The sequence below is a fragment of the Somniosus microcephalus genome, chromosome 4 (genome assembly GCF_052327205.1).
Source record: "Somniosus microcephalus isolate GS21.2 chromosome 4, FLI_Smic_1.0, whole genome shotgun sequence".
Classification (NCBI taxonomy): domain Eukaryota; kingdom Metazoa; phylum Chordata; class Chondrichthyes; order Squaliformes; family Somniosidae; genus Somniosus; species Somniosus microcephalus.
The window spans coordinates 180,323,521-180,348,645 of record NC_140990.1 but is presented as its reverse complement, the minus strand read 5'-3'; the positions used below and the strand labels follow the sequence as shown (position 1 = coordinate 180,348,645).

General features: G+C 44.6%; 1 protein-coding gene across 5 annotated transcripts in view; it reads right to left on the bottom strand.

Annotated features, from left to right (window-relative positions):
- LOC147120040 (double-stranded RNA-specific editase 1-like) overlaps positions 1-25,125 on the bottom strand; it is a 365,909-nt gene that overhangs the window by 84,563 nt on the left and 256,221 nt on the right. For all 5 annotated transcript variants that reach the window (XM_085985544.1, XM_085985545.1, XM_085985548.1 and 2 more), the window contains 2 exons: positions 23,459-23,536; positions 9,552-10,492 (listed from right to left, as the gene is read on the bottom strand). In XM_085985544.1, coding sequence (XP_085841670.1) covers positions 9,552-10,492; positions 23,459-23,536 — 1,019 coding nt within the window. The remainder of the gene's footprint in view (positions 1-9,551; positions 10,493-23,458; positions 23,537-25,125) is intronic.

The window sequence follows — 25,125 nt, the reverse complement described above, 5'->3', positions numbered from 1 at the left end:
AAATTTCTTCACTCAGAGGATGGTGAGCCTGTGGAATTCTCTATCACAGAAGGCTGTGGAGGCCAAGTCACTGAATATATTTAAGAAGGAGATAGATTTCTAGACATAAAAGGCATCAAGGGGTATAGTGAGAGAGCAGGAATATGGTATTGAGATAGAGGATCAGCCATGATCATACTGAATGGCGGAGCAGACCCGAAGGGCCGAACGGCCTACTCCTGCTTCTATTTTTCTATGTTTCTATGAACTTGTTCTTGCCAAAAAGAACACCAACCTGCACAAGATTTGAGTACCAGGAAATGAATTGTTATTTGAGATAGGAGAGCGCATTTACAAGTGTATCTTGACTGGGCTTCCCTATAATCCTTTCACACAAATAAAGAAAGTAATGGTATCTACAAAGCTATCTCATGAAAAAAAAGTGATTTGACAAAGAAGTTAAGCTGCCCAAATACAATAAAAGAATGGAAATTAGAGACCAGCAGAGATTCTGGTTATTAGCAAAACGCTGCTGCGAATTAATATTATTTGGAGGAAATTGTTTAACATCACTGCCTGTGATATAAATACTAAAGTGAGGTGAAGAATTGAAATTTAGAAAGAAATCTGTCAAGTTTCAGAGCAGGCGTTCTTTTATAATTTTAAGATAATTATTAGATCTTCTGTAACATTGTTCGTAGATAATCTAGGACCTGCAATGTGGTTTTTGCTGTTTACTACAGTCCCACTGCAGCTGTAATACGGTATGTTTCATGAAGCAATATACAACATGTGGCGGGGACAGTAGGAGGGCAACCTTAGGGTAGCGAAAGCGGGGGGCATAAAGGAAGATTGAGAAAGCAAATTGGTGGCAGTGAGGACCCTAGAAGAGTGGCGACAGATACAGCTTCACAACACTGGTCATGGACTGTTGATGTTTCATAAAGTACAACCTCCAGTTCACTTGCCTACTCTGCAGACTTAATCGTGTAACCCTGTATTGTATATATGTGCCTGGAATACTGTGACACAAATGCATCTCCCTGCACATATCCACACTCTGCCACACGAGCCTATTGCACCCCCCCCCCCCCCCGCCGCATGTACGCAGATCAGCCTGCAGTCTATTTATTTCATCTAACACGTTAACAGGTAAACCTGCAGAAAAATAGTGGGAGGTATTTAAAGTGTTTACTACAATACAAGACCAATACATAGCCATAAAGAGCAAGACACAGTATAAAGCTAAAGGCAGTGTCTTACACAAATGCCAAGAATGGTGGTAATCCAGACTGGGTGAAATATAGAAAGCAACAAAAGGACACAAAGAAAATATTAAGATCTTTAAAAGGGAATATGAAAAAATCTTGCAAGTAATATAAAGGCTAACATGAAAAGTTTTCATAAATATAGAGTAAGTGGCTAAGGGAGATGTAGGCCCATTAAAGACAGACGCAGGTGATACTGTAAAGACAACAAGGTAATGGATGGCAGATTTATTAAACAACTACTTTGTATCAGTTTTCACAGTAGAGGAAGAGGATAAAATACCAGTAACAGGAGGGAAACTAAAAATAAATCAAGGGAAGGAATTTATTGAATTCAATACAGGTAAAAAAAATAAGTAATGGAGAAAATAATAGGACTTTAGACAGATAAATTTCCAGGATCTGATGGTTTCCACTGCACGGTATTAAAAGAAGTAGGTGAGGAAATTGCAGAAGCGTTAGCTATAATCTTTCAAAGCTCTCTTGATTGAGGAATTGTGCTGTTAGATTGGAAATTTGCTAATGTCACTGCATTATTTAAGAAGGGTGGGAGAGAGAAACCAGGTAACTACAGGCCTGTCAGTTGTAGGAAACCTACTACAGTATAATCTGTCATTAGGGATAGGGTGACTGAACACTTGAACGAATTTGAGCTGATGAGAGAAAGCTAGGATGGCTTTGTTAAGGATAAGTCATGTTTGACAAATTTAATTGAATTCGTCACCAATAAGGGAGTGTCTATGGATGTTATCTGTATGGACTTCAAGAAGGCATCCACAGAAGAGATTATTAGCCAAAATAAGAGCGCACAGAACTGGAGTCAACCTTTTTGACAGGTTGGAAATTAGTTGGGAGGTAGGAGACAGAGTGGGGATAAAGGGTACGATGTGGCAAGCGGTGGTCCCCAGGGATCTGTTCTGGAGCCTTGACTTTTCACTATATTTATTAATGATTTGGATCAAGGAATAGAGAGTTGTATATCCAAGTTTGCAGATGGCACTAAGTTAGGAAGGACAGTAAGTAATGCAGATAGGAGGAGAAAGTTGCAAAGAACATGGATAGATTTAGCGAGTGGCCAAAACTGTGACAAATGGAGTTCAATGTGGGCAAGTGTGAGGACATCCACCTTGGACCCAAGAAAGATAAATTAGAGTATTTTCGGAGTATGGTGAGAAACTAGGAACTGTAGAGGAGCAGAGAGAGTTGGGAGTCCAGCAGGATCTCTCAAAGGCCCTATGCTGTCCTTGATCAGCATCTGACTCCTATTGTAACTTAAAAAAAATTGCTATCACTGCCATACCTATTCATACTCATCTCTTCCAATGATTTTTTGGCTAATCTTAACTTCAACCGAATCTTTTACCTATTCATATTATCTTGAAAGCTATTTTATAGCGTTTAATAATTTGTCTTCAGATATCACCATTAAGCTACTTGATTTTAATTTTACTATGCAACCTCCTTTTAATCTGAGGGGCACACATGGCTTCTTCATCTATAAATATGGATGTAAAAGCCCTTAATCTGTCACCTGTGCTCCAGTTATCTCCACCTAGTAACATTTCCAATCAACCATACCTAAATTCCTCTCATTCTCACATTTATCTGGCCTACACTCTAGCAAGAGCATTAAATTATCTGCAGCAATAACTTGGCTATCAACTTAAAGCGGAAGACGTAATTGGCCTCAGTCATGAAGGACTCTGTGGTAAAAGAGCCTACCAACGTTATCCGGACTCATGAATGGATGATTGGCAATTAAGAAACATATAAAGAGCTGCCAGTGTTCATGCACCGTACCCTATGTCGGAGCCTTCGGAGGGGGTGGGGGGATGGAATTAGAGAAAAACTTTAGGATGAACATGCTGAAAACTCAGTGTAGTACAATCATGAAAAAAAACAGGTATCTTTGATCCAGACAACAAAAGAAGAACTGAAGATGTCCTCATCTTGTGAAGGGAAAATTGCATTGGCTGTGGGCATCAGGATGAAAAACATTTTTGTTGCACAAAATAGAGGGATGGGATTGCAACCAATTTCACAGAAATTAATCTATTTCAAACAGTGGCAGCAAACAAAAACAAGTCAAATCTATTCCTCTGCTTTTTGGTAGACTGTGTTGCCAATGCCTCAAATAGAAAGTGAACTGCTGGACTTTCTCAAAACTGTTCGGCAGTTTTGGATGCTAAAATTTGGGAAAACATTTGCATCCCTTCCGAGTGTCGATACAAGTACAGCAAATATATCTGAGCTATTCATTCAGATCCTATGTAGCATAAGAGACAGATACCTATGCAGTAAGACAAATTGCCGAATGTACATTTATTGTTCGGTTTATTAGCAGATCATTTTCTAGCAAAATACTGAAATGACTGATTTAACATGACGACATGAGCAAATTACCAATCACTTGTAAAACAGCTCGCTGACCTACATTGGTTCCAGGTTAAGCAACGCCTCAATTTTAAAATTCTCAGCTTGTTTTCAAATCCCTCCATATCTCTGTAATCTCCTCCAGCCCTAAAACCCTCCGAGATATCTGCGCTCCTCTAGTTATGCCGTTAGCTGCCAAGGTCCTAGGCTCTGAAATTTCCTCCCTAAACCGCTCCGCCTTTCTCCCCTCCTTTAATGCACTCCTTAAAACCTACCTCTTTGACCAATCTGCCCTAATATCTCCTTATGTGGCTCAGTGTCAAATTTTGTTTGATAAAACTCCTGTGAAGTGCCTTGGAATGTTTTACTACGTTAAAGGCGCTATATAAATACAAGTTGTTGCTGTAGAAATAGTTGCATTTTTGAGACAACTAAAAGTATGCCATTTTAACTGTTTAGATTAGTAAGATATTCAATGTATTGGCTGGCTAGGGGGATCAGCTGCTTAAAGCACAGGGCTTGTAAAATCTGCAGCTCCGTGCTTACAATGGGAAAGAATCACAGCAAAGTGTTAAGATTCCCATCCAGAAATATAGCAAAGGGTTTTGACAGCAACAACATGGAAGTGACACACACCATTAACTGACAGATTGCTGCTGCCCACCATAGCAGTACTGTGCCAGAATGACATGAAACGTCCTTACTCAGCAGTACTATAACCATCAATCATTCCTTCTGAGGTTTAGAACTTTGGATATTTCTTGATACTTTCAAGTATTGGCTACCATAGGAAAATGGACAGGAGAGCCAGGTCTGAGCTACAACCTAAAAACAATCATGTCCAACATAGGAATATAATATTGAACCAGTGTTAATTTACCTATTGCTTCAACTCAACCGAAGTTTAAAAGAGACCCTTTATCCCACACGATAAAAAGGCATGATAGCTGTCAGCATATTATATGCAAATCAATGACCTACTGGGTCAGTCTTTCCTCCTCATTATCGTGATCACTGTGGTACTGAACAAGAGCATCAGTTGAAAAAATGACACATTGAAACTGTTGTCATTACACTCTGACATTTGGCCTTCTGGCAATTAATCCAGCATGGTGGTTTGAAGTAGCTTTTGGCCTTGGTGTGCATTAACATTTTGGTATTATTCACTGCCACCTCACTTACACATCTCCTTTCCATGCGTATACTGTGCACCATCTATTCAACTGATGTCAAACATAAATCTGACATTAAAACTAAGGGGGAAAAATTGGGTTGGTTTATGCCACTCACCCAGGCGAAGCAGGAGGCTAGCGACGTGGGTAGCCGGTAGCACCCCGGCCGCAAACTTCCCTTGCGCCCCCTGACGATATGTGCGACAGGATTAGGGGGTGGTTTGGCAGCGGCGGCGGCGCAAGTTAAAGGGCAGGTGTAGGGCAGCCATTTTTATTTTGGCTGACTGCCAGCACCCGCCCCCTTTCGCTTTTCTATGCAGGGTGCCGGCGCGATCGCTCAACCCGGCACTCCTCGAATGCCGGGCTGTTTTCACGGCACCCCCCCTCCCCTTCAATGCGCTTTCCAGTAGCGCCCCACCTCCTGCTTGGGGTGCTACTACTGAATTTATGGCAGGGGGGAGGGGGGTTGTTAACTTTTTCAGGGCGGCTACGTTAGCGCCCCAAAATGGGCGCCACCCAATTTTCCCCCCATAAAGTTTGAAGACTTTATGCTGAAGACTTTCATTCTCTGAATATTATGGGACTGTTCTGGTTCAGCACACTGAAACATGACTGTGTCATGGAGTGGATTGGATGCAGATTCAATCCAACTTTCTGAATTACTCATCTCAGCTATGCTATTGGGAAGGCAGCAAGCAGGAACCAAGGTTGGAAAAATCATCAGTATGCTCTCAAGCACATCCTGGATACCAGCCCAAAAGTGGTGTTGGTCGACGCATGGAAGCATCTAGTCAGCTTGCCTTGAAGAGGCACACCCGGGGAGACACCAGGGCCCAGAATTTCCCTACCTTAGCGCCGACCATTAATGCAGTTTTCTTGAAAAAATGATGGCTGCCTCGCTTCCGCCCACTTCGGGCACAGGACATGGCGGCCCCCATTTTGGAGAGGGTGATAGCGTCGTCTCTGCCAGCGCTCACCTATCCAATGCAAATGTGCAGATTGTGACAACAATTGGCGTGCAACGTCTGATTTGACGCACAACTACAATTTTGGACGTCGCCACACGCCATAACACCCTCTCCTAATCATGCACGGAAGAACGTGCGTGCAGCAGAAATGTAGAGATGCTGTCAGCTCTTCTTAAAGGGACACACACATCTTTCAGGTAAGTTTCGATTTCAGCTTTTGGAGTTTTTTTTGTATTTTATTGAAGTAGTGGCTTTGTGCAATACATTAAAAAAGTTGTTAAAGTGTGCAGGGAGTGCTGCTGGACGCTTGCAAGGCTTTGGATGTTAAAGGAAGGCCTCTGAGAAGACCACTTGCTCACAGTCCCAGGGGGCACTGGAGATGAAGCAGAGGCAGCAAAAGGGGCAAGCTGCTTGCAGAGGGAAGAGGGAGAAGACGAGGAAGAGGAGGAAGCGGAATGAAGGAGGCAACCCAGACAGCCCCTTTCTGGCCAGGATAGAATCATCCACTTGTGGTACTAGTGACTGCAATCTCAAGTCCCCTTTCAATATTTGTCCCACACCTTACCTTCCCTCTGTTACTGGCCACCACATCGTCCTCTTGACCACAATGTTGAAATAAAAGCTACCACAGAGCAACTTTATCCAAATATGCATCCAATAATACATCAAAAAATCAACTCTTGTGCATTCCCTTAGTGACTGCCTTGCGTGTGCCTTTGCCTATCCTAGTGATGTCACACAGTGCTACCCCAGTGGCTACAGCATGGCTGGCAAAAGGCTACTGACTTGCAGTGGGGGACACTGCAGATGGCCTTGCAGGACGCCTTTGAGGAACTGGTGGCTGGGAGTGTGAAATCGGGCGATGGTGTTTCTTCTTCACTCTCCTCTCCCTCTTCTTGGTCAACCACTGGCTAGGCAGGATGGATTTCTTGGGTGTTTGCAATGAGGAAGGCACAAGGGTATGGTTGTGGTGAGGGGAGGGCAGGAAATCAAGAGCTGCATGTTTACGCCATGCACAGCTTGTATATCAGGATTGTGGGATGAGGGGAAAGTGAGATGCGAGAAGGAGGATAACACGAGGATTCGGGCATCTTGTATTCTTTCAGCCCAGCCACTGGCCAAGTGCTCAACCATGCCCCTGCCAAGAATGGTCAGTACCGTCTCCTCCAAAGTGGCGAGGTGAAGCTAGGAATGTGAGGTGTGCCTCATGTTTGGTAGAGATTGTTGGTAGGTGAGTGATGGTTGGGGCGGGGAGGGGGTTGTGCATTGAACAGTGTGTGAGGCTAGTGGTGCAGTTGGTAGGAGACGGCTTTTGTAGATGCATTCACTGCCCTTGACCACTCGTCTGAGGTCATGAAATATCTTTGGGCACTGGAGCCAGGTCCTGTGGACAACACTGCTGGCAGTGATGGTCTCGGCGATCTGGTGTCACATCCTTCTTTCTGGAGGGCCTCCTGGCCCCCTGTGGGTGGAGGACCTCTCTTCCAGTGTTGCCCCCCTGCACAAAGCTGGAGTGCTACGTGCAAGACCCTGGGTGCCCTTTCCCATGCCTGTTGAGTCATTTGTGTTAGTGCTGAAGCACTTGTACCATTTTGTATGTGCAGAAGGCAGTTCAGCTTTAAGAGCTGAAGACTACCTAGTTTGGATTTTTTTTTCCAGAAGGCAGTTCCCCTTTAAGGGCTTGAGGCTGCTTTCTAAAATGACCAGGGACGTGACATTGGGCCTCCTCCTGAGCGCACAGCCTGAAGCAGCGCATTCGTCGTTGGGCTGTGCGCTGAATTCATTCAAAGCAGCAGGCAGCACCAAAATAACGTGCTGCCTGCGATTTTTTTTAATGGCCATGACCAAACTTGCCCTGCGGTGCCACCACCATTTTCGAGCCTTATCGAATTTCTAGGCACAAAATTTTACATAATAAGAAAATGCCAGCCAGCAGGCCCCTCAGCATCTGAAGATAAAAGGCAGGTTGACATTTAGAATGGAGGCCTTTATTTCTGTATCAGATGCTGGCAGACCACCGTGCATTTCTACTGAGAGTGGATGTGTACCAGAGAACTGAGTGACCAACATAATACGCATTTTCAAATGTGGGGGCGGGTCGATCCCAGACGTTGGGATCTTTGTATGGGGGAGGGGTTGGGTTCTAATTGGGTGGGGGGGGGGGGAAGAAGAGAGAAACTGCTCCTTCTGGCCCACAAGCAGTGCTGTAAAGGCACTTACATTCTCCTCAAAGCTGTCCTCACCTCCCTTCAGCTGCTGGGTTTCCCGAGGCCTGGGAAACCCGGCTGCCCACTGTAAAATCAGAAACTGCCAGCCTCATTAAAATACCAACCCAGCTCCTGGGAGTGGGTAGGCTGCCCGCAACCTGGGAGCGGGTAGGCTGCCCGCCCCTTGTCCTGCCTCCGTTAAACCTGGAAGTGGGTGGGTGGGTTGGAAGTAGGTTGGGGTCAGGTTTCAGATTTTTAAAATTTTAACATCTGACCCGAACCTAACCCGCCCATTTTTGGGTTTTAAAATTCAGCCCCATGTGTCTGCGCACACTTCCTGCCGACAAAACCTTATTTCCTGTACCAAAGACAAGACACTTCAAAATATTTCTATAAGAAGAAACTTTTGATATGATCTACACTTGGCTGTGTCATGTTAAATAATTCTGGAAACATGATATCCTTGAAATCAGTAGAAGAAATTATTGAAAACAAGGTGATCAAAATAAATAAAATTGAAGGAGCACGATAACTATTTAAATTTTAATATTCAAATTTTAAAGAATTAAATTCATCACAAAAATTATTTAAATATCCAATGGTTAAAAAAAATCTAACTCGTGTAACCTTGTTTTTTTCTGCCCATACCAGTCCATGTTTAAAATACTACAGTTAAAACATCAAGTGCTGATGACATTGCAGGTTATTGGCTTAATGGGGTTTGCTCAGCCCGAGAGTGTAGAAAGTTAAATTAACAGATTTATCATGCTGAGTTATCTTTCGAATTCTACCCATCTCCATGAATGTTAACAAATTCCTTCTTAGTTTCAGTAACTCTTTCGAGTTTGTACTTTCAAAGTCATCAGCACACTCAGTTTAAACAGATCAAAATTCAAAAATTGACAAGGAATGGGCAAAACAAAAAACAGGTAATCACAACTAATGGTAACTGTGTGAACTTGAACAAGAGGTGTCAGCAAGGCGAGTCCATCGAAGATTAAAGCCAAATATTTGCCATGATTCAAGAGTTTTCTGGGGCTAGTTTTTGTTAGGAATTTGTGGTACACTTCCAATTACATATTCATTTGAAGAATCACAATCATCTAACCTGGAAAAGGAAGCAATAAAAATGGTGCAAGCTTCAAGAGAAAACATCTTTACAAAACATTTGTCCATACATTAGCTCAAAACGCAACTGTTAAGGTACAATGCAGAATAAAGGGCAGAAAGAGGACCTGTTCACAGGCTTTTGCCAATGACAACAGGAACAGGCTTTTGCCAATGACAACAGGAACTGCACAGAGCTGCCAGGGACAACTCTTGTCAGTCTGACCTTTTTCTGGAAAGCATTAAATTAGCAATGTGCTCCAATACCACTCCCTCTTATGAACGGAATTTGAGGAGTGGTGTGGCTGATTGATGCTGTATGGAAAATAATCAATACAAATAAAGATGTACATTTCTCAAGTTCCCACATTAAGTCTACCAGTATTATTACTGAGTTTTTCACCCTTATTATTCAGAAGCATCCCTCCCCATTATGCTCAACAGCGCAAGTGCCAAGAGTAAAAACAATTTCCTTACCTGAGGCAGGTGAAGCTGAAGACCTTCACTAGGAATAGGTTGCCGTGATGGTGTCGAGTCCAGTTGCATGTTAAACAGAATCTGAAGAGTTGCTTGAGCAGCACGAGCCTTTGCCAACTTCTTGTTCCTCCCTGACCCTTCAAATGTCTGCCCATCTACAGTCACTGCCATGATGAAGTTTTTTGCATGGCTCTCTCCACTCTCAGAAACAAACTCATATTTCAGTCCTGGGCGCAGTTCATTTAGGATCATGACTGGGTTCTTCCCACTGGTCATGGCAAAAGGAGATGGAGCAGTCAGTGCTGACTGACCTACATTACTTCCTCCAACACCACACGAGGGACCAAAAGAGTTATAGTCACCCGAACTGAAAGAACCATCTCCATTGAACCCCAAGAGATAAGGATCATCTCCTTGTGCTGGGGTTTCAAATCCATTGAAAAGAGTATCTGGGAAGTCAGAATGATCTGACGTAAAGTCTGTGTTAACATTCAGCATTCGACCCATAGCCAGGTGGGCCTCAGAGGCATTCGGAAACTGAACAAAGGACCTCAGGGCTTTTTCAGCTACATGCAACTTTGCTTTTTTCTTGGTGGGCCCAGATCCTTCAAAGTTTTGTCCATTGACCTCCACAGCCATGATAAAAACAGGAGCATGGACTGGGCCAGACTGAGATAGCAACTTGTACTGGAGGCCAGGTTTAATCTCATTTAATTGCATTAGTGCATTCTTTGGCAGAATGGGACCTGGTGTTTTCTTCCTCCTCTTGGCACGGAACTTAGGATGCGAGTGCCCATTATTGCCCTCTTCCAGTGGCCGTTTTCTGTTAATGGAGGAATTGCTGCCATTTGAAAGCTGCGACTCACCAGGAGCTTGACTGCTTTCCTTAAGAGAGACGTTCTCCAGATTACGGTTCTCTTTTACTTCAGTGCTGCTTGAACCTGCGGTGCCCAGAAAGAGCAACTTACAACGCCTTCGTTGTAGGATCTTGTAAATGCAAAATTTAGAGATTCCTCATCTGTCTTTGTAACAGAATGAGCGATGTGTGTTTGAGATTCATCTTGGGATGGGGGAAGTTTGGATTTAGGCCAATAACAGAATGTAACAAAAGAGGTTTAAGTAAACAATTAAAAAACACAAAAAAAAACCTAAATAGTTAATAACTTAAAGCAGCCCAAAATGGTAATGAATTCCCAAGGATAAAAACAGCAGATACTTTTATGAGGGAAAAGTTAAGTGGGAGTATTAATACTCAACATTATCATGATACAGGGTTCTACACAGTATTATGTATAGTCCATATATCGGTAAAATATTAAAATGCTACATCAAGTAGCAATTAACAGACCATTATTTTTTTTTCAGTGCAAAAGACAAGTTTATAGCACTGTATACATTCATAACTTAACAATTATCAACCTCTTAGATAAATGTATTAAACTACAAGTTAGAAAGAGAATTCTCCCCTTTCAACTTTTAGTCCATTAATGTTTTCTTCAGAAACACTAATATTTCCCAGTATAGAGGTCTCCTGCTTCTTTGCCAAGTCACTCTGCGAATGATTGCTAGAACATGAGCAGAAGTAACTTGTATTGATTCACTGTCTGTTTTTCTCCACCTTCTTACAGGAAGTGCATCTCCATGTGGGGAATGGCCAAGCTGTGTTCTACCACACCAAAGACCAGTACCACCAGGCCTCCTGAAGAGAGATATTTTCAAAGATACATCTTTCCTACAGATATGTACTTGCTATAGATACCTTAAACAACTTCCATCTCTTTATCCTGAACACAATCCTGCTGGAGAATTTAGTTTGCAGAGGTGATTCTTTAACTTTCTTTACGGAACAGATTAAGTGGAATTTATTTCGTGGCTCTTTCTGTTCATATAAAAATCTGTATCACAGCACTATATTGATGTATTGTGTTATTTTGCTATTTTTAAACTGCTGAAGCTCTGTGTGACCTTCATTCTCAGAACAGAATATGAACAAGATTCTATAACCCTGCAGCACAGGTCTAAAAAACAGGAGATCATACCATTTGGAGCATTTTTGGATTAAATCCTAGTTCTTTACCAACGAGGTAGGTTACACAGCTGTGAGAATTGTGCTGATATAGCAGACAGAAGAGAACGTAAATCAAACTAGATGACATTTGCAATCAGGTATCAGGTAGAATTCTCTTCCCCCCAGCACATTCACGCACAATGTGGGGGTTGGGGGGTTCTCATACACATCACCTCATTCCATTCACAAAGCTGATAGAATACCAGTCAAATTTTCATTTATAACATCCTTCAGCAAAAGGTCCATAGGTTACTCCTTTGGAGCTCAGAAAAATATCTGTAATGCCAGAGTGGGAATTCCTAACACCAGACAGAAGAGGAACAGGAAGGGATAAAAAGAAAGGACAAGCATTGCGGAAAAAGAAAAAAAATGAATCAGATCATCTTCATTTACAGTGACAAATTGGCCACCAAGCAAACATGGACACCATCTTGGCCGCATTTACGTGCACATCTTGGGGTATCTGATTGCTGTGGATGACCTGGTCATGGATTTCCCCCACACCGTTATAAGGACATTGACAATACAAAAGGAGAAGAGACACAACAAAAATGATTTTCAGCTTAGTTTTCAAAGGCTTTTACTGAAAGCCATAATTTATATATTATGTTAATGATTGGGTAAAATTTAACTTAAGAATTTGGACAAAATGTGTATGGATACATGACACAGCTGCATATAGGAAACATCTGCACAGTTGGATCTAGAGTAACAGCTGGTGAAATGCCTGTATATTCAGTGACTGCAGTAAGAGCACGCAATATATTTGCAGAGAGACCTGGGTCTGAAGTCAGAACAGGTGACATATCTCCATGCAGAGTAGCTCTTCTACTGAAAAATACTTTATTCATTGAGTAGAGGATAAAGGTGACCCTCATGGGCTAATTTTCAACACCACAATGTCAGACATTGATGTTTAAGATGGCAACAGGATGTAGTATTTGGAATTGTACACTACAACAACTAATAAACTATAACATAAAAACGAGGGAGAAATCACAAAAATGCTGTTGGCAGAAGACATTAAATCTGGGCCCTGTGTAACAACAAATTAATGGAACTGATTTCAGTAAGCATGTTCATGTGAATGAATAAAGTGAGACATCAATAAGTTAGCTTTAATGTTGAAAAAATGTTAAATCGGAGTTCAAACTCCATATGCAATTGAACACCCCTCCAAATGCAATTGAATATTCCACCATTATGCACAAACAGAACCCCCATATAGTCATACACCTGGGCTACTATCCGAAAGTTTGGGAATATACATAAGCCATTTTGTTCAGTTGCTTGTCCCCACCCCTGCTGTAAATGAGGGCCTTGTTCTGTACCACTCCTTGGAGGTCTTACCTAGAGGAAGCACCAGAGACTGAACTGAATGTGTGAAAAAGTTTGAACACAAAAAATAAAGTGCACCGGGTCTGAAAGAGACTAGATGGGAGGAAGAATGGAAGCTTGGTTTGAAAAAATGGAACTACATCCATATGATGAGGGACACCACACTTACAGTGAGGTGATCTAAAATATTTCTCATTCAGTCACCTCTAAGTGCACCTGAGGTTATGCCCAAGTGGAATGGTGCTCTACTTGAAGGAAATGCATTCAACTGTAAGTGGAGTTTCAACAAATGAGAAAGAATATCAATCACCTCCAGTATAAACCAGTCAGAGGTTCTTTGGAGTAACATCATGTGGAGGAATTGAAGTATTACTACTATAATTTAGACCCTCCAGGAAATGAGAAGGAAGTTTGGTGTCATTTCACTCATCAGCAAGATGGAACACCAGCATAATTTAGCTCTTTGCAGGAAGGTGCTGAGTGGACAAGGTTGGTTATGAACAAACCCCTTGCTCAATAATTCTCACACTGAAGAACACAGAAGGGTCGAAGTGTGACAGCACACAAGAAATTCTGGCAACAATCAACACTGTTTGAATTAGTTGTACTGTTAATGCTGATTAATTACAGTTTCTACTTTGGAAAATACTAACATAATTAAGGAAAGTAATTTTACAATATTATTTTTAAAAGATTATAAGATGCATCTTTGCTCACTTGTAGTTAGCAGACATAAAAACAAGCACAACGTGTACTCCTGGGTTTTACAAATTGTGTACACTGCATTAGTAATAGATATTTCTTAGGGAGATCCAAATGATGTTAACACTGGATAAATATGAGCTTCCACTATAAATGAACCACTTGTTACTATTTGGCTTCCAAATGTGGCATCATTAGGACTTATTGTGTGATCTAAATATGATCACCTTTTTCTCACCTTCCTCACCTTTCCTCCAGTTTATCTAATAGGTTGCTCTTGGTAAGGCGAGTATCCAGACCAACACGAAGTATCTCAATGCAAAAGTGACTCAGACTAAAACATAATTACCCTGTTGCAATTCACTTACTCTTTCACATGGTCTTGAAACTTACTTGGAAATGTCCTTTGGCTAGTGGCAGAGAATTCAAAAGCTTAGTTCTTGTGCTGCTGCTGTTTTACTTGAAATTGGTGCATATGGTATGCTCTAATTTTTAAATCAGGTTAATTAGCTACAGATTGTGACCTTTAGTTATACAGATAAGGAGAACACTACGCTTCACTCTATTCGACTCATGTATTCATGCTTACTGAAAGGCAGAAGTGTGAGAGCTGAAACGAGGAATAGCTGCACCTGCTGTGAGAATGATTCACAAAATGAATACCCACTCTGGCAAGATAATAAAAGAAAAGGTATCCAGATATAGAAGAATGCAGTCTTCAAAAGGTCTTGATCAAATTAATTACCCTTTCTAAAAGAAACAAACCAATTTTAAAATACAACTGAAACACTACACGGATATACATTAACGTCGGTTTGCAAAATGTGCAGCAGGCAAGGTACTGCACCAAACCTTCAACCCGGACCGTCACTGGGTTTAGTCCAATAACTTCTAAATAAGAGGGCAAGTCATTCTGGGCACACCAGGCAGCAGCATTGCAACTTAGCACACCTCCTGTGATGCTTTCAGCGATACACTATACAGTGCATTCCACTTGTAGCAGTTGGCCCAGATTGGTGGGTAGAGCGGGGTGGGGGAGAATTGCATCCATCCAAATCATAAATGTTAGCTTTTTTTTTTAAGGGGGCATTTGTCAAGATAAACTATATTTCATACACAACCTCAGTAGCTAGCTTATGTGTTTTTAGTACTAAGCTAGATTTAAAAATAAACAGTTAAAAAAAAAGTGGGGCACTTTTTGGTAGTCCAACTCGCCTCATGCTTTCAGGAGATGCCTAGTTAGGGAGGGCTCGGGAGTGGAAGCTTGGCTGTGCTCTGCTCAGGCTAATATATGCACTTAAAGCCTAATTCCAAAAAAGACCACTTTTTAGAGTGGATACATAAGTGAAGAAAACAGATTGTAAAGTTGTTCTGACCTCTAACCTAATGGCACCCAGAGACTACTGAATCAGGGAGGGCTGGGGAACTGGGACCGTAATATTTTCTAGCTATAGCCAACATTAGGCCTACATGAGACACGACCAGCACCTTACACTGTACAGTACTTGCTATTGTAGAAACATCCAATGTTAACATTTGATAAATCAGGAATTTGAGGAAGGAACAAATAAGAAAGGAGGAAAAAAAGATTAATTCAACAATGAAGTGCTGCAGTTTCACTTGATTGTATGGTGTTATTGTAGGATGTGAGGCAGAAGAAAAATTGGCATTTAATACACAGCAGGCTGAAATTAACAAATTATGCCAGTTCTTGATTATGAAGCCTGCATAACTAATCAATAAAAAATACAAAAAAATGTAACATTCAAAAAAGAATTTTTTTGCATTTTTAATTTTTTCATTAAATGACAGAACTACTGATGATGCATAAACAAACCTTGCAGGAAATTAACTTGGTCTGGCCTCAGGAAGACTTAGCAGTTTTAAAAAAATATGAAGCGACATCAGCTCAAAGAACAGATCATTGGTTAAGGATGGTGTTTTATACAGCGCTTTTAAGCTCAGTACAGTTCATGACATGAATAGGGCAGATTAGTCTAATATGTTTCATGATGATTTGTACTGAAAAGGCAAAGGACTTGAATGTGGTATTTGTACTGCAGCTATCAGTCTGATAGGTTTATACCATCTGGCTACAACAGTTCTCCTGCCCGGAAAATTTCCCTGCACAAGTTGTTTTTGCAAAGATATGCAGAGCTCCACTCCCAACAGTTACAATGTAAATGTTTAGGTGACAGTTTCTGCACTATCTCACCGTTTAATTGAAATGTAGATTGGTTTAAAAGTAAGTGCATAGGAGATCCAAGAAAGCTCAGAGCACGTTTTAAGCCCGATTTGTCACTGCACTGTGGTTGCAGTCCATGCAGCGTCAAACCCAAGTGATGCATGACTGCCCCTCCCTCGAGTCTCACTCCAGTTCTCTCTCAACTCCGGTGGAGCCCCAGCTTTGGCTTTATATTGCTACTGGCATAGCTGCAAAGCCCCAAAAAGACCACTTAACTTCATATTGTGCCAAGGACAACAGGAAAAAAAAGGAACCACAGAATAAAGATTCAGAACAAAAAAGCATGAAGGCAGTTTCAATGAAGATGTTAAAGAGAAAGCTAGATAGAATTACTGGGAATACTGGAAGCAGCACCTGCAGTCTCCAATCTGTGCTGTTTGTCATATAAAGTACAGTGATAAGTTCTGGGCTTTGGGTGTTGCTTTAACATGCCAGCCCTTTTCACTGAAACTTTAACTGTTGGGAATATATCAGCAACTTGATCTAACTGTATTACCAATGAAGAACATAAATTAGTTAAAAGCTTGGAAACTGCTGTACATACAGTACTTTTCAGAAAGTGCAAGTAGCAAGTGAGTCATGTGTAAGTTGCATAAATCATACATAGTTGTAAATTTCTACTTTTCTGATATTCTGCAGTTTAACACATTTGCATTGGCTTTTTTGGCCCAGGAAATATATAACGGAGTAATGTGCAGCAAAAATATAATATAGCCCACAATGGTAATGATCCTAGGTTTGATCCTTGATCTGGGCTGAGTTTACCAGTCTCAGCAAGGCTGTAGTGGGAACACACAATTAGCCACCTAGCCTTGGGAGGGGAAAAAGTATTCCAAATAGCAACTTCCAATTCTATCCAGCTACTCTAGTCAGGAGTGCATACGTGTAGATGTCAAGTGACCACAAGACCAGTCATGGCTGTGGTAGCCTTTGCCAGTTGAACAGGTTTCATAAATAGTTACCAGTGGTCTACATGGACATGTGGACTCTTCAAACTGATTCAGTTAGTACATGGAGTAGATGGTGCTTCATCTATAGGGCACACAAGACAGAATCAGTTCCAGCATCTGTACATCGAGTAAGACGTGCTTGGCAGTGAGAAACAGCTTCTCAAATCACTCACGTGGAGTACAATGCAACAAAGAACATCTAGTACAGAATGAGAAGCAGCCATTTTGCCTATGAGGTCTGCTCCTTCCAAAACAAATTTAAACAGTTGGAATCTTTTTAAATTAACTAATTTCTTGAGGAAAGCAAATGATCACAAAACAAACTTAAGAGGTAAACATCTAAAGTTTCTCAATTCCCAAAGGTAAGCTAGTCTAAAATATTATAATTTCCATTATTCAATTCTGACCAGAAATATTCCACATTAAAAAGTACTTCACCCAAGAGTCAAGCATACCTGCTAGAATCAGATTCATATTTAATACATGGTGAGGCAGGTATTGCACTACACTGCCAACTGTACCTTCTAGAACTAGGTCTGAAGTCAGCACATGGAGTAACCGGTACTCCACTTGGCCGGCAGCTGTCCGTGATTTGCGGCATTCTAGTAAACTTTGGGCTGGAAACAAATAATCTAAGTCCCCTTGATACAAATTTCGAGCAACTTAAGGGAAACAATGGCATGTCCAATAAATTAACTTGTTAACAATATGCACCAGCAGAAGCAGGCTTAAAAATATAGAAAATGAACAGTTGAACAGGAATGTGAACTTTAGGGAAACACTGGCTCGTCCAATAAATTAATTTAACAATATGCACCAGCAGAAGCAGGCTTAAAAATGCTTAAAAATATAGAAAATGAACAATTGAACAGGAATGTGAACTTTTTTTGTTGCCACCCAGCGCACAAAGTACCAGTTGTTCCTGCTGGCAGATTTTGCTCAAATACAAATACAATACTTCAGAGCTCATACAATAACTTTCCCTCTAATTTCCAATGGCAGGGCAGGATCCAAGTTAGTTTAGCTTTTATCTAATTTATATTAAGGATGGCTGATGCACAAAGTAAAAAATAGTACATCAGTCTATATATCCATGTAGGGTTTGTGTGGCATGAAGATGTAATGCACAAATGTTTGTAAGCATTGTTGATCAGGAATACAAAAAAAATGACACAATCGGTGAGAGGTGGAATGCTGCTAAAATCTGCAGGGGAAATTAAGAGAACAGAAAAAGGTTAGCAGTCAAATAACATTTTTATTACATATCCTTTTTGTCATCTAATCTTCTATCTATCTATCTATATATATAAAGCGGTTCTTCTGTCTGTCATTCCGTCTGTCTGTATTGAATAAACTCGAAAGTTATAGAGCATACCTAAACGTGTGTTACATCGAAAGAAAGCTTACGATTCCAGAACCGTCATAAGCGTATTTACTTTTCGGTCGGACGAAAATTGTTCGCGCGTTATGCAAAAAACCTTCAAAATTAAACTCATTATCTGCTAATTAGCATTGATTGACTGACGTCAAGGTCGACCAATCCTGTGCCGTCACGATTGACTAATCCTACAGTTCAGTCGCCTGATGGTTGGCCAATCGCTGCGTCTGTGGGCGAGACTAATGCTTTTCAACTCAGGCATCGGGCAGCCATTGCTTCACTACTTCCAGCTCAAAATCTGCTAATCCAGCTTCGAAAAGTTAGTATCTCTTTTAAAAATAACATAACATTTACCAAAAACGTTTTATAAGTACTTTCACTTTCATCTTTGAAGCTATTAAAAGATAGAAATGTTGCCCGGCAGCAGATTCACAGAGGGACACAGAGACAGGCCCGAAAGCCTGGGACTCGATTTAAAATGTTGCCCGGCAGCAGATTCACACAGGGACAGACAGACAGGCCCCAAAGCCTGGGACTCGATTTAAACCGCCTGGCCTAAACAGCCCTGGCAACGCGGGGCCCCCCCCAGCTAGTCTATATAATAAAATAGTGGTGTCTGTCTGTCCGGGCATCACTCAAAAGTTATAGAGCGTACCTACACATATGTTATATCAAAAGAAAGGTTATGATTAGGAGGGTGTCCTAGGCGTATTTACTTTTTGGTCAGACAAAAATTGTTCCGACAGTAGACAAAAAACGTTCAAAATTCCGCTAATTAGCGGTTGGCCAATCATACGGGGGAAATCCGCTCATTAGCATTGAGTGACGTGAAGGTTGACCAAGCCTACGGGGTGAGCACGCTGCGTCACGGGGGGCGTTTCATGGCGTGTGTGGGCGGGGCCTAATCCTTCAAACTGCCGTTAGTGCCTCACAAAATGGCGGCTGCGGGAAAACTATCTCCTTCCCTCACTCTCTCCCCTCTTCCCTCTCTCGCCTTCCCCCTCTCTCTCTTGCCGTGAGTGGGGGACCGGGAAAGCCGGGGCTTTCCAACGAGCCGTCCCCGACCGAAATCGGACACGGGAGTCCGCAGTGAAAGGCGTTCGTCTGCCGCCCGGCCAACCGGGTCCAAAGGCCCGCTGCGTTAACCATGAGGAACCCCGGGCTCGCTTCGGGGCGATGGGTACCCGGCCTCCTGGTGTCGGACTGACTCCGTTCTGGTACCGAGGTGAGTCGGGCCGGGAGGGAGAGCGAGCGGGGAGGGAGAGAGCGCGGGGGGAGGGAGAGCGCGCGCGGGGGGAGGGAGAGCGCGCGCGCGGGGAGGGAGAGCGCGCGCGCGGGGAGGAGAGCGCGCGCGCGGGGAGAGCGCGCGCGCGGGAGGGAGAGCGCGCGCGCGGGGAGGGAGAGCGCGCGCGCGGGGAGGGAGAGCGCGCGCGGGGAGGGAGAGCGCGCGCGGGGAGGGAGAGCGCGCGCGGGGAGGGAGAGCGCGCGCGGGGAGGGAGAGCGCGCGCGGGGAGGGAGAGCGCGCGCGGGGAGGGAGAGCGCGCGCGGGGAGGGAGAGCGCGCGCGGGGAGGGAGAGCGCGCGCGGGGAGGGAGAGCGCGCGCGGGGAGGGAGAGCGCGCGCGGGGAGGGAGAGCGCGCGCGGGGAGGGAGAGCGCGCGCGGGGAGGGAGAGCGCGCGCGGGGAGGGAGAGCGCGCGGGGAGGGAGAGCGCGCGGGGAGGGAGAGCGCGCGGGGAGGGAGAGCGCGCGGGGAGGGAGAGCGCGCGGGGAGGGAGAGAGGGAGGGAGGGAGGGAGGGAACGGGGAGGAGAGAGCGCGCGGGGAGGGAGAGAGCGCGCGGGGAGGGAGGGGGAGAGCCGTCCCCGACCAAAATCGGACACGGGAGTCCGCAACGAAAGGCGTTCGTCTGCCGCCCGGCCAACCGGGTCCAAAGGCCCGCCATGTTAACCATGAGGAGGGAGAGGAGAGGGGGAGAGGGAGAGAGAGCGGGGAGGGAGAGGGGGAGAGCGGGGAGGGAGAGGGGGAGAGCGGGGAGGGAGAGGGCGGGGAGGGAGAGGGGGAGAGCGGGGAGGGAGAGGGGGAGAGCGGGGAGGGGGAGGGAGAGAGAGGGAGGGGGGAGAGGGAGGGGGGAGAGGGAGGGGGGGGAGAGGGAGGGGGGGAGAGGGAGGGGGGGAGAGGGAGGGGGGGAGAGGGAGGGGGGGGAGAGGGAGGGGGGGAGAGGGAGGAGGGGGGAGAGGGAGGAGGGGGAGGGGGAGAGGGAGGGGGGAGAGGGAGAGGGGGAGAAGGAGGGGGGAGGGGGGGAGAGGGAGAGAGGGGCAGGGAGGGAGAGAGTGAAGGGGTGGTACAGGGAGGGAGAGCTCGCCTTCTTCCTCCAGGGTAATCCCGAACTAAATCCAGCAGTCTCTCTCTCTCTCTTCCCCCCAGTCTCTCTCTCAGTTCAGTTCAGTTCAAATGCTTTATTGGCATGAAAGTTTACAGAGAACCATATTGCCAAAGCTTACATAGCAAAAAGGTACAGTTTTCCAACATTCTGTAGGTGTCAATCGATTTGACATTTGTTGGGTACATACAATATTACTTTTAAACAATATTAATTTTAAACAGTCTTTCTACTTCATTTGGTACGTTCAATATTAATTTTAAACAGTCTTACTTTTAAACAGTCCTCAGGTGTCTCTCTCTTCCCCAGTCTCTCTCTCTCTCTCTTCCCCAGTCTCTCTCTCTCTCTTCCCCAGTCTCTCTCTCTCTCTCTTCCCCAGTCTCTCTCTCTCTCTCTTCCCCAGTCTCTCTCTCTCTCTCTCTTCCCCCAGTCTCTCTCTCTCTCTTCCCCCAGTCTCTCTCTCTCTTCCCCCAGTCTCTCTCTCTCTTCCCCCAGTCTCTCTCTCTTCCCCCAGTCTCTCTCTCTCTTCCCCCAGTCCCTCTCTCCCCCCGTCTCTCTCTCTCTCTCTTCCCCCCAGTCTCTCTCTCTCGCCCCCCGTCTCTCTCTCTCCCCCCCATCTCTCTCTTCTCCCCCCAGTCTCTCTCTCTTCCCCCCAGTCTCTCTCTCTCGCCCCCCGTCTCTCTCTTCTCCCCCCAGTCTCTTTCTCTCTCTCCCCCCCCATCTCTCTCTTCTCCCCCAGTCTCTCTCTCTCTCTCTTCCCCCCAGTCGCTCTCTCCCCACCAGTCTCTCTCTTCTCCCCCCAGTCTCTCTCTCGATCCCCGGGCCTCTCTCCCCCCACCCCCTCCCCCAGTCTCTCTCCTTCCCACACAGACAGACAGACAAACTCTTATGAAAAAAGTAGAAATAATTTTTACATATAACAACATGCCCTCAAAAAACCCTCGGCACCGCCGGGCACTCCAGCTAGTTAAGGATAAAGAAAGCCGAGATACCCAGGTCTCAATGAACGAAGCGTTATTACGTGCTCACCAGCTGGTTGAGTAGCACAAAGCCAGATGTAGGTTGTCCACCATCTGAACAGAGTGCTAGAAATATAGCAGGGACAGTAGGTTGGGGGGGAAGGGCAAGTACTTTTTCCAGACGTTTTTTCTGAGAATATCTTTAGTTAAAGGTTCTCGCAGTGTTCAATAGGATTAACAACTACCCTTTAGTACAAAGCCTGAAAGGGGAAAGCCAAGTGTTGATGGCACAAGCTTTATTTCCTTGGCGGGGGGGGGGGGGGGGGGGGGGGGGGGGGGAGAAGGAGAACATACCTCCCCAGAAAATTTTGATTTTTTACATTTCATTTGGTGCATTTTCAAATAGTTTGCAATCTACAATGAATATGAGCACTGGAATCACTCCATGTAAAGAGTGGGATTGAATCAATTTCATTGAAAACCTCTCTCTATTTGACATTTAGAAATTATTTTTTTTCTGTTACATTTCAAAACTTCTCCTCCCAGTAGTAGAAGATAATCCATTACTGGCAGAAACAAAGTTTTAATTTACTATTTAAAAAAATGTCTAACTGCAAATATGGGATTAAAACCTGGCCTTATACCACAGGATCATTCCAGGCAGGGCTACAGACCAATTTAGAATTGTACACACTCTTTCTAAATACCATCTCCTCTCAGACCCTAGTGACATCTAATGGTGATCTGGGAGACTGCACCCCAGAAAATTTAGAATTTTTACAATAGAAATGGTACATTAGGATATATGTTTTAAACTTAGCCATTGATACATATTTTTAATCTTTAAAAAACAGGAAAATAGTGACATTTGGATTCCACAGACCAAGCAAACCTACCTTGCACAGAAGGTGCTTCAATAGTCACTTCCCCTCCCTTTATAAAGGCACACTACTTTCCAACCACCCCACCCCGCAAATATAGTTAATAGACACACTAACTGCTACAACTCCACCATCCGCAACCCCCCGCCCTTCACAATTCAGAGACCCCTCTCTCCCGCTCCTGCCTCATATTCAACCAGGCACTCTTTTCCTACTTTTCTGTTCTCCCTCCTTCGCCCCCATCCCAGTTCATGTTGACATTCTTCTTCCCCCTCAATTTATTTATGCACACTTCTCCATCAACAAAGCACCGACGCCCCTCACCCACCCCCCGCCAATTAATACGGGCATTCTGCTGCCCGCCACCTCAGTTAATGCTAGGATTTCTCACTCCCTCAATTCAACCTGTCAATCTTCGCCATCTTCAATTCAAACCGGAACTCTTCCCCCCACACCCCCTTTCCATCCCCAGATAATGATGGCATTCTCCAACTTTCCCCATCGCAACTTCTGGTTATTCCCCTCTCACCCACACCATTCTGGGATCTGACCTCCTGTTGTCACTGCTGCTGTAAGTGCACATTGTGGGTGTAAATGCCTGAACTTGAGATTTCAGACCCATAGTGAGCGTACAGCTGTGTTCAAACACTTGGGAGAGTCACTGAGGGGGAAAGAGCCTGGACCACACTGACTTTTGGCCACAGACAGTGCCCCAAAACAAAGTGACTCCATCAAAAATATGCATCTAGTAGTCTTTTTTTCCACCTTTCTTTGTGCTTGTACCATGTAAAATCCAAACGGGCAAGTCTCACTTGACTGTTAAGAGGCACTATAGCTACTGGCACAATCTGAAAAGGCAACAACATACCAGTCCCAACAAAACACATAATTCAGGCCTGGTGTGGTATCTTAATGGGTTTGCAATTTAGACAAGATCAAGGTTTGGGTATGTAATAACAATGGTCAGCAGTGGGTCCCATGCTCATAACCTGAAATAAGCACTCTTACTCATATTTTCACCATCCTCATCATCCACGGCAAAATACTTCTGCTGGCTTCTTAATTGCTGGTAACCAAGTGATTTATCTGCAAGATAATAAAAATCATCATGAAGATTTGTGTTCCTTTGTTGGTCAGGCAAATATTACAATGAACTGCACAAGACAGACTGAAAAAGAAAGTGGAATTATATCACATACATGTGGTTCCTACTTGACAATTAGAAGAGTTGAGTGTGTTGGAGGGAGAAATTGTGTGTGTACATGCATCCTGGAGAATAATCTTATGAGTCAGATTGGGGAAAGAGAGAACAAGCCAGTTCTTATGTAAGCACTTATGTAAGTGGGGCAGACCCTGCTGGAGGGGGGAAAGTGGGGGTATTTATCGGCTTTTACACAATGCTTGTCTGGGAAAGAGGAAGTGCGCAGCTGGTGACAGTCAGTGAATCTTGCGTTTTGAAGGTAAGAGCTGAACATGTGTATGTGGAAGGTGAACTCATGCCAATCTAGAATAGGGTTAATTCTGTTTATTATTCAAAGAAAATCTGTTCAGTTTAGTCTATTTCTCAATTTTGCGGCTAGCAAGCAGAAAGAGCATGGGTCTTGCCTCCCCAACTGTCGCCACTGCCCCTAGTTATCCCTACAGAGTAGCAGTGTTCCTCTTAATAATCTCCAAATCTGCATGGGCCAACAAACAAAATCTGAATTGGAGAATAAAAACACAGCTTAAAATAAGATAATGCAGATGCATAAAATCCACTTCTAAGTATATGTGGTCAAGACAAATTTGGCCGATTTTTAAGAAGTCACTTTTAGTTAATCCAAACACTTGAGTCTTGTGGAAACTGGAGATCAGGATATATGAATACACAAGATGGATAGTAGGGAAGAAAATGTTTTACGCAGATAAACAGTAGTCAAATCCAAGTAAATTAACATGCAACTCTTCATATTAATTTACTTGAACTTTGTCATTGTTCAGCTGCTTAATAGCAAACAAGATAACAGACCTAAAGCTTACTGGGAGTAAATATTGACTGCGGTCTGTTCTCTGGACTCGGAAGCGCCAGCGCCGTGCGTTCTCTGGACCCGGGGGGCGTCAGCGCCGTGCGCTCTCTGGACCCGGGGGCGTCAGCGCCGTGCGCTCTCTGGACCCGGGGGCGTCAGCGCCGTGCGCTCTCTGGACCCGGGGGCGTCAGCGCCGTGCGCTCTCTGGACCCGGGGGCGTCAGCGCCGTGCGCTCTCTGGACCCGGGGGCGTCAGCGCCGTGCGCTCTCTGGACCCGGGGGCGTCAGCGCCGTGCGCTCTCTGGACCCGGGGGCGTCAGCGCCGTGCGCTCTCTGGACCCGGGGGCGTCAGCGCCGTGCGCTCTCTGGACCCGGGGGCGTCAGCGCCGTGCGCTCTCTGGACCCGGGAGCGTCAGCGCCGTGCGCTCTCTGGACTCGGGAGCGTCAGCGCCGTGCGCTCTCTGGACTCGGGAGCGTCAGCGCCGTGCGCTCTCTGGACTCGGGAGCGTCAGCGCCGTGCGCTCTCTGGACTCGGGAGCGTCAGCGCCGTGCGCTCTCTGGACTCGGGAGCGTCAGCGCCGTGCGCTCTCTGGACTCGGGAGCGTCAGCGCCGTGCGCTCTCTGGACTCGGGAGCGTCAGCGCCGTGCGCTCTCTGGACTCGGGAGCGTC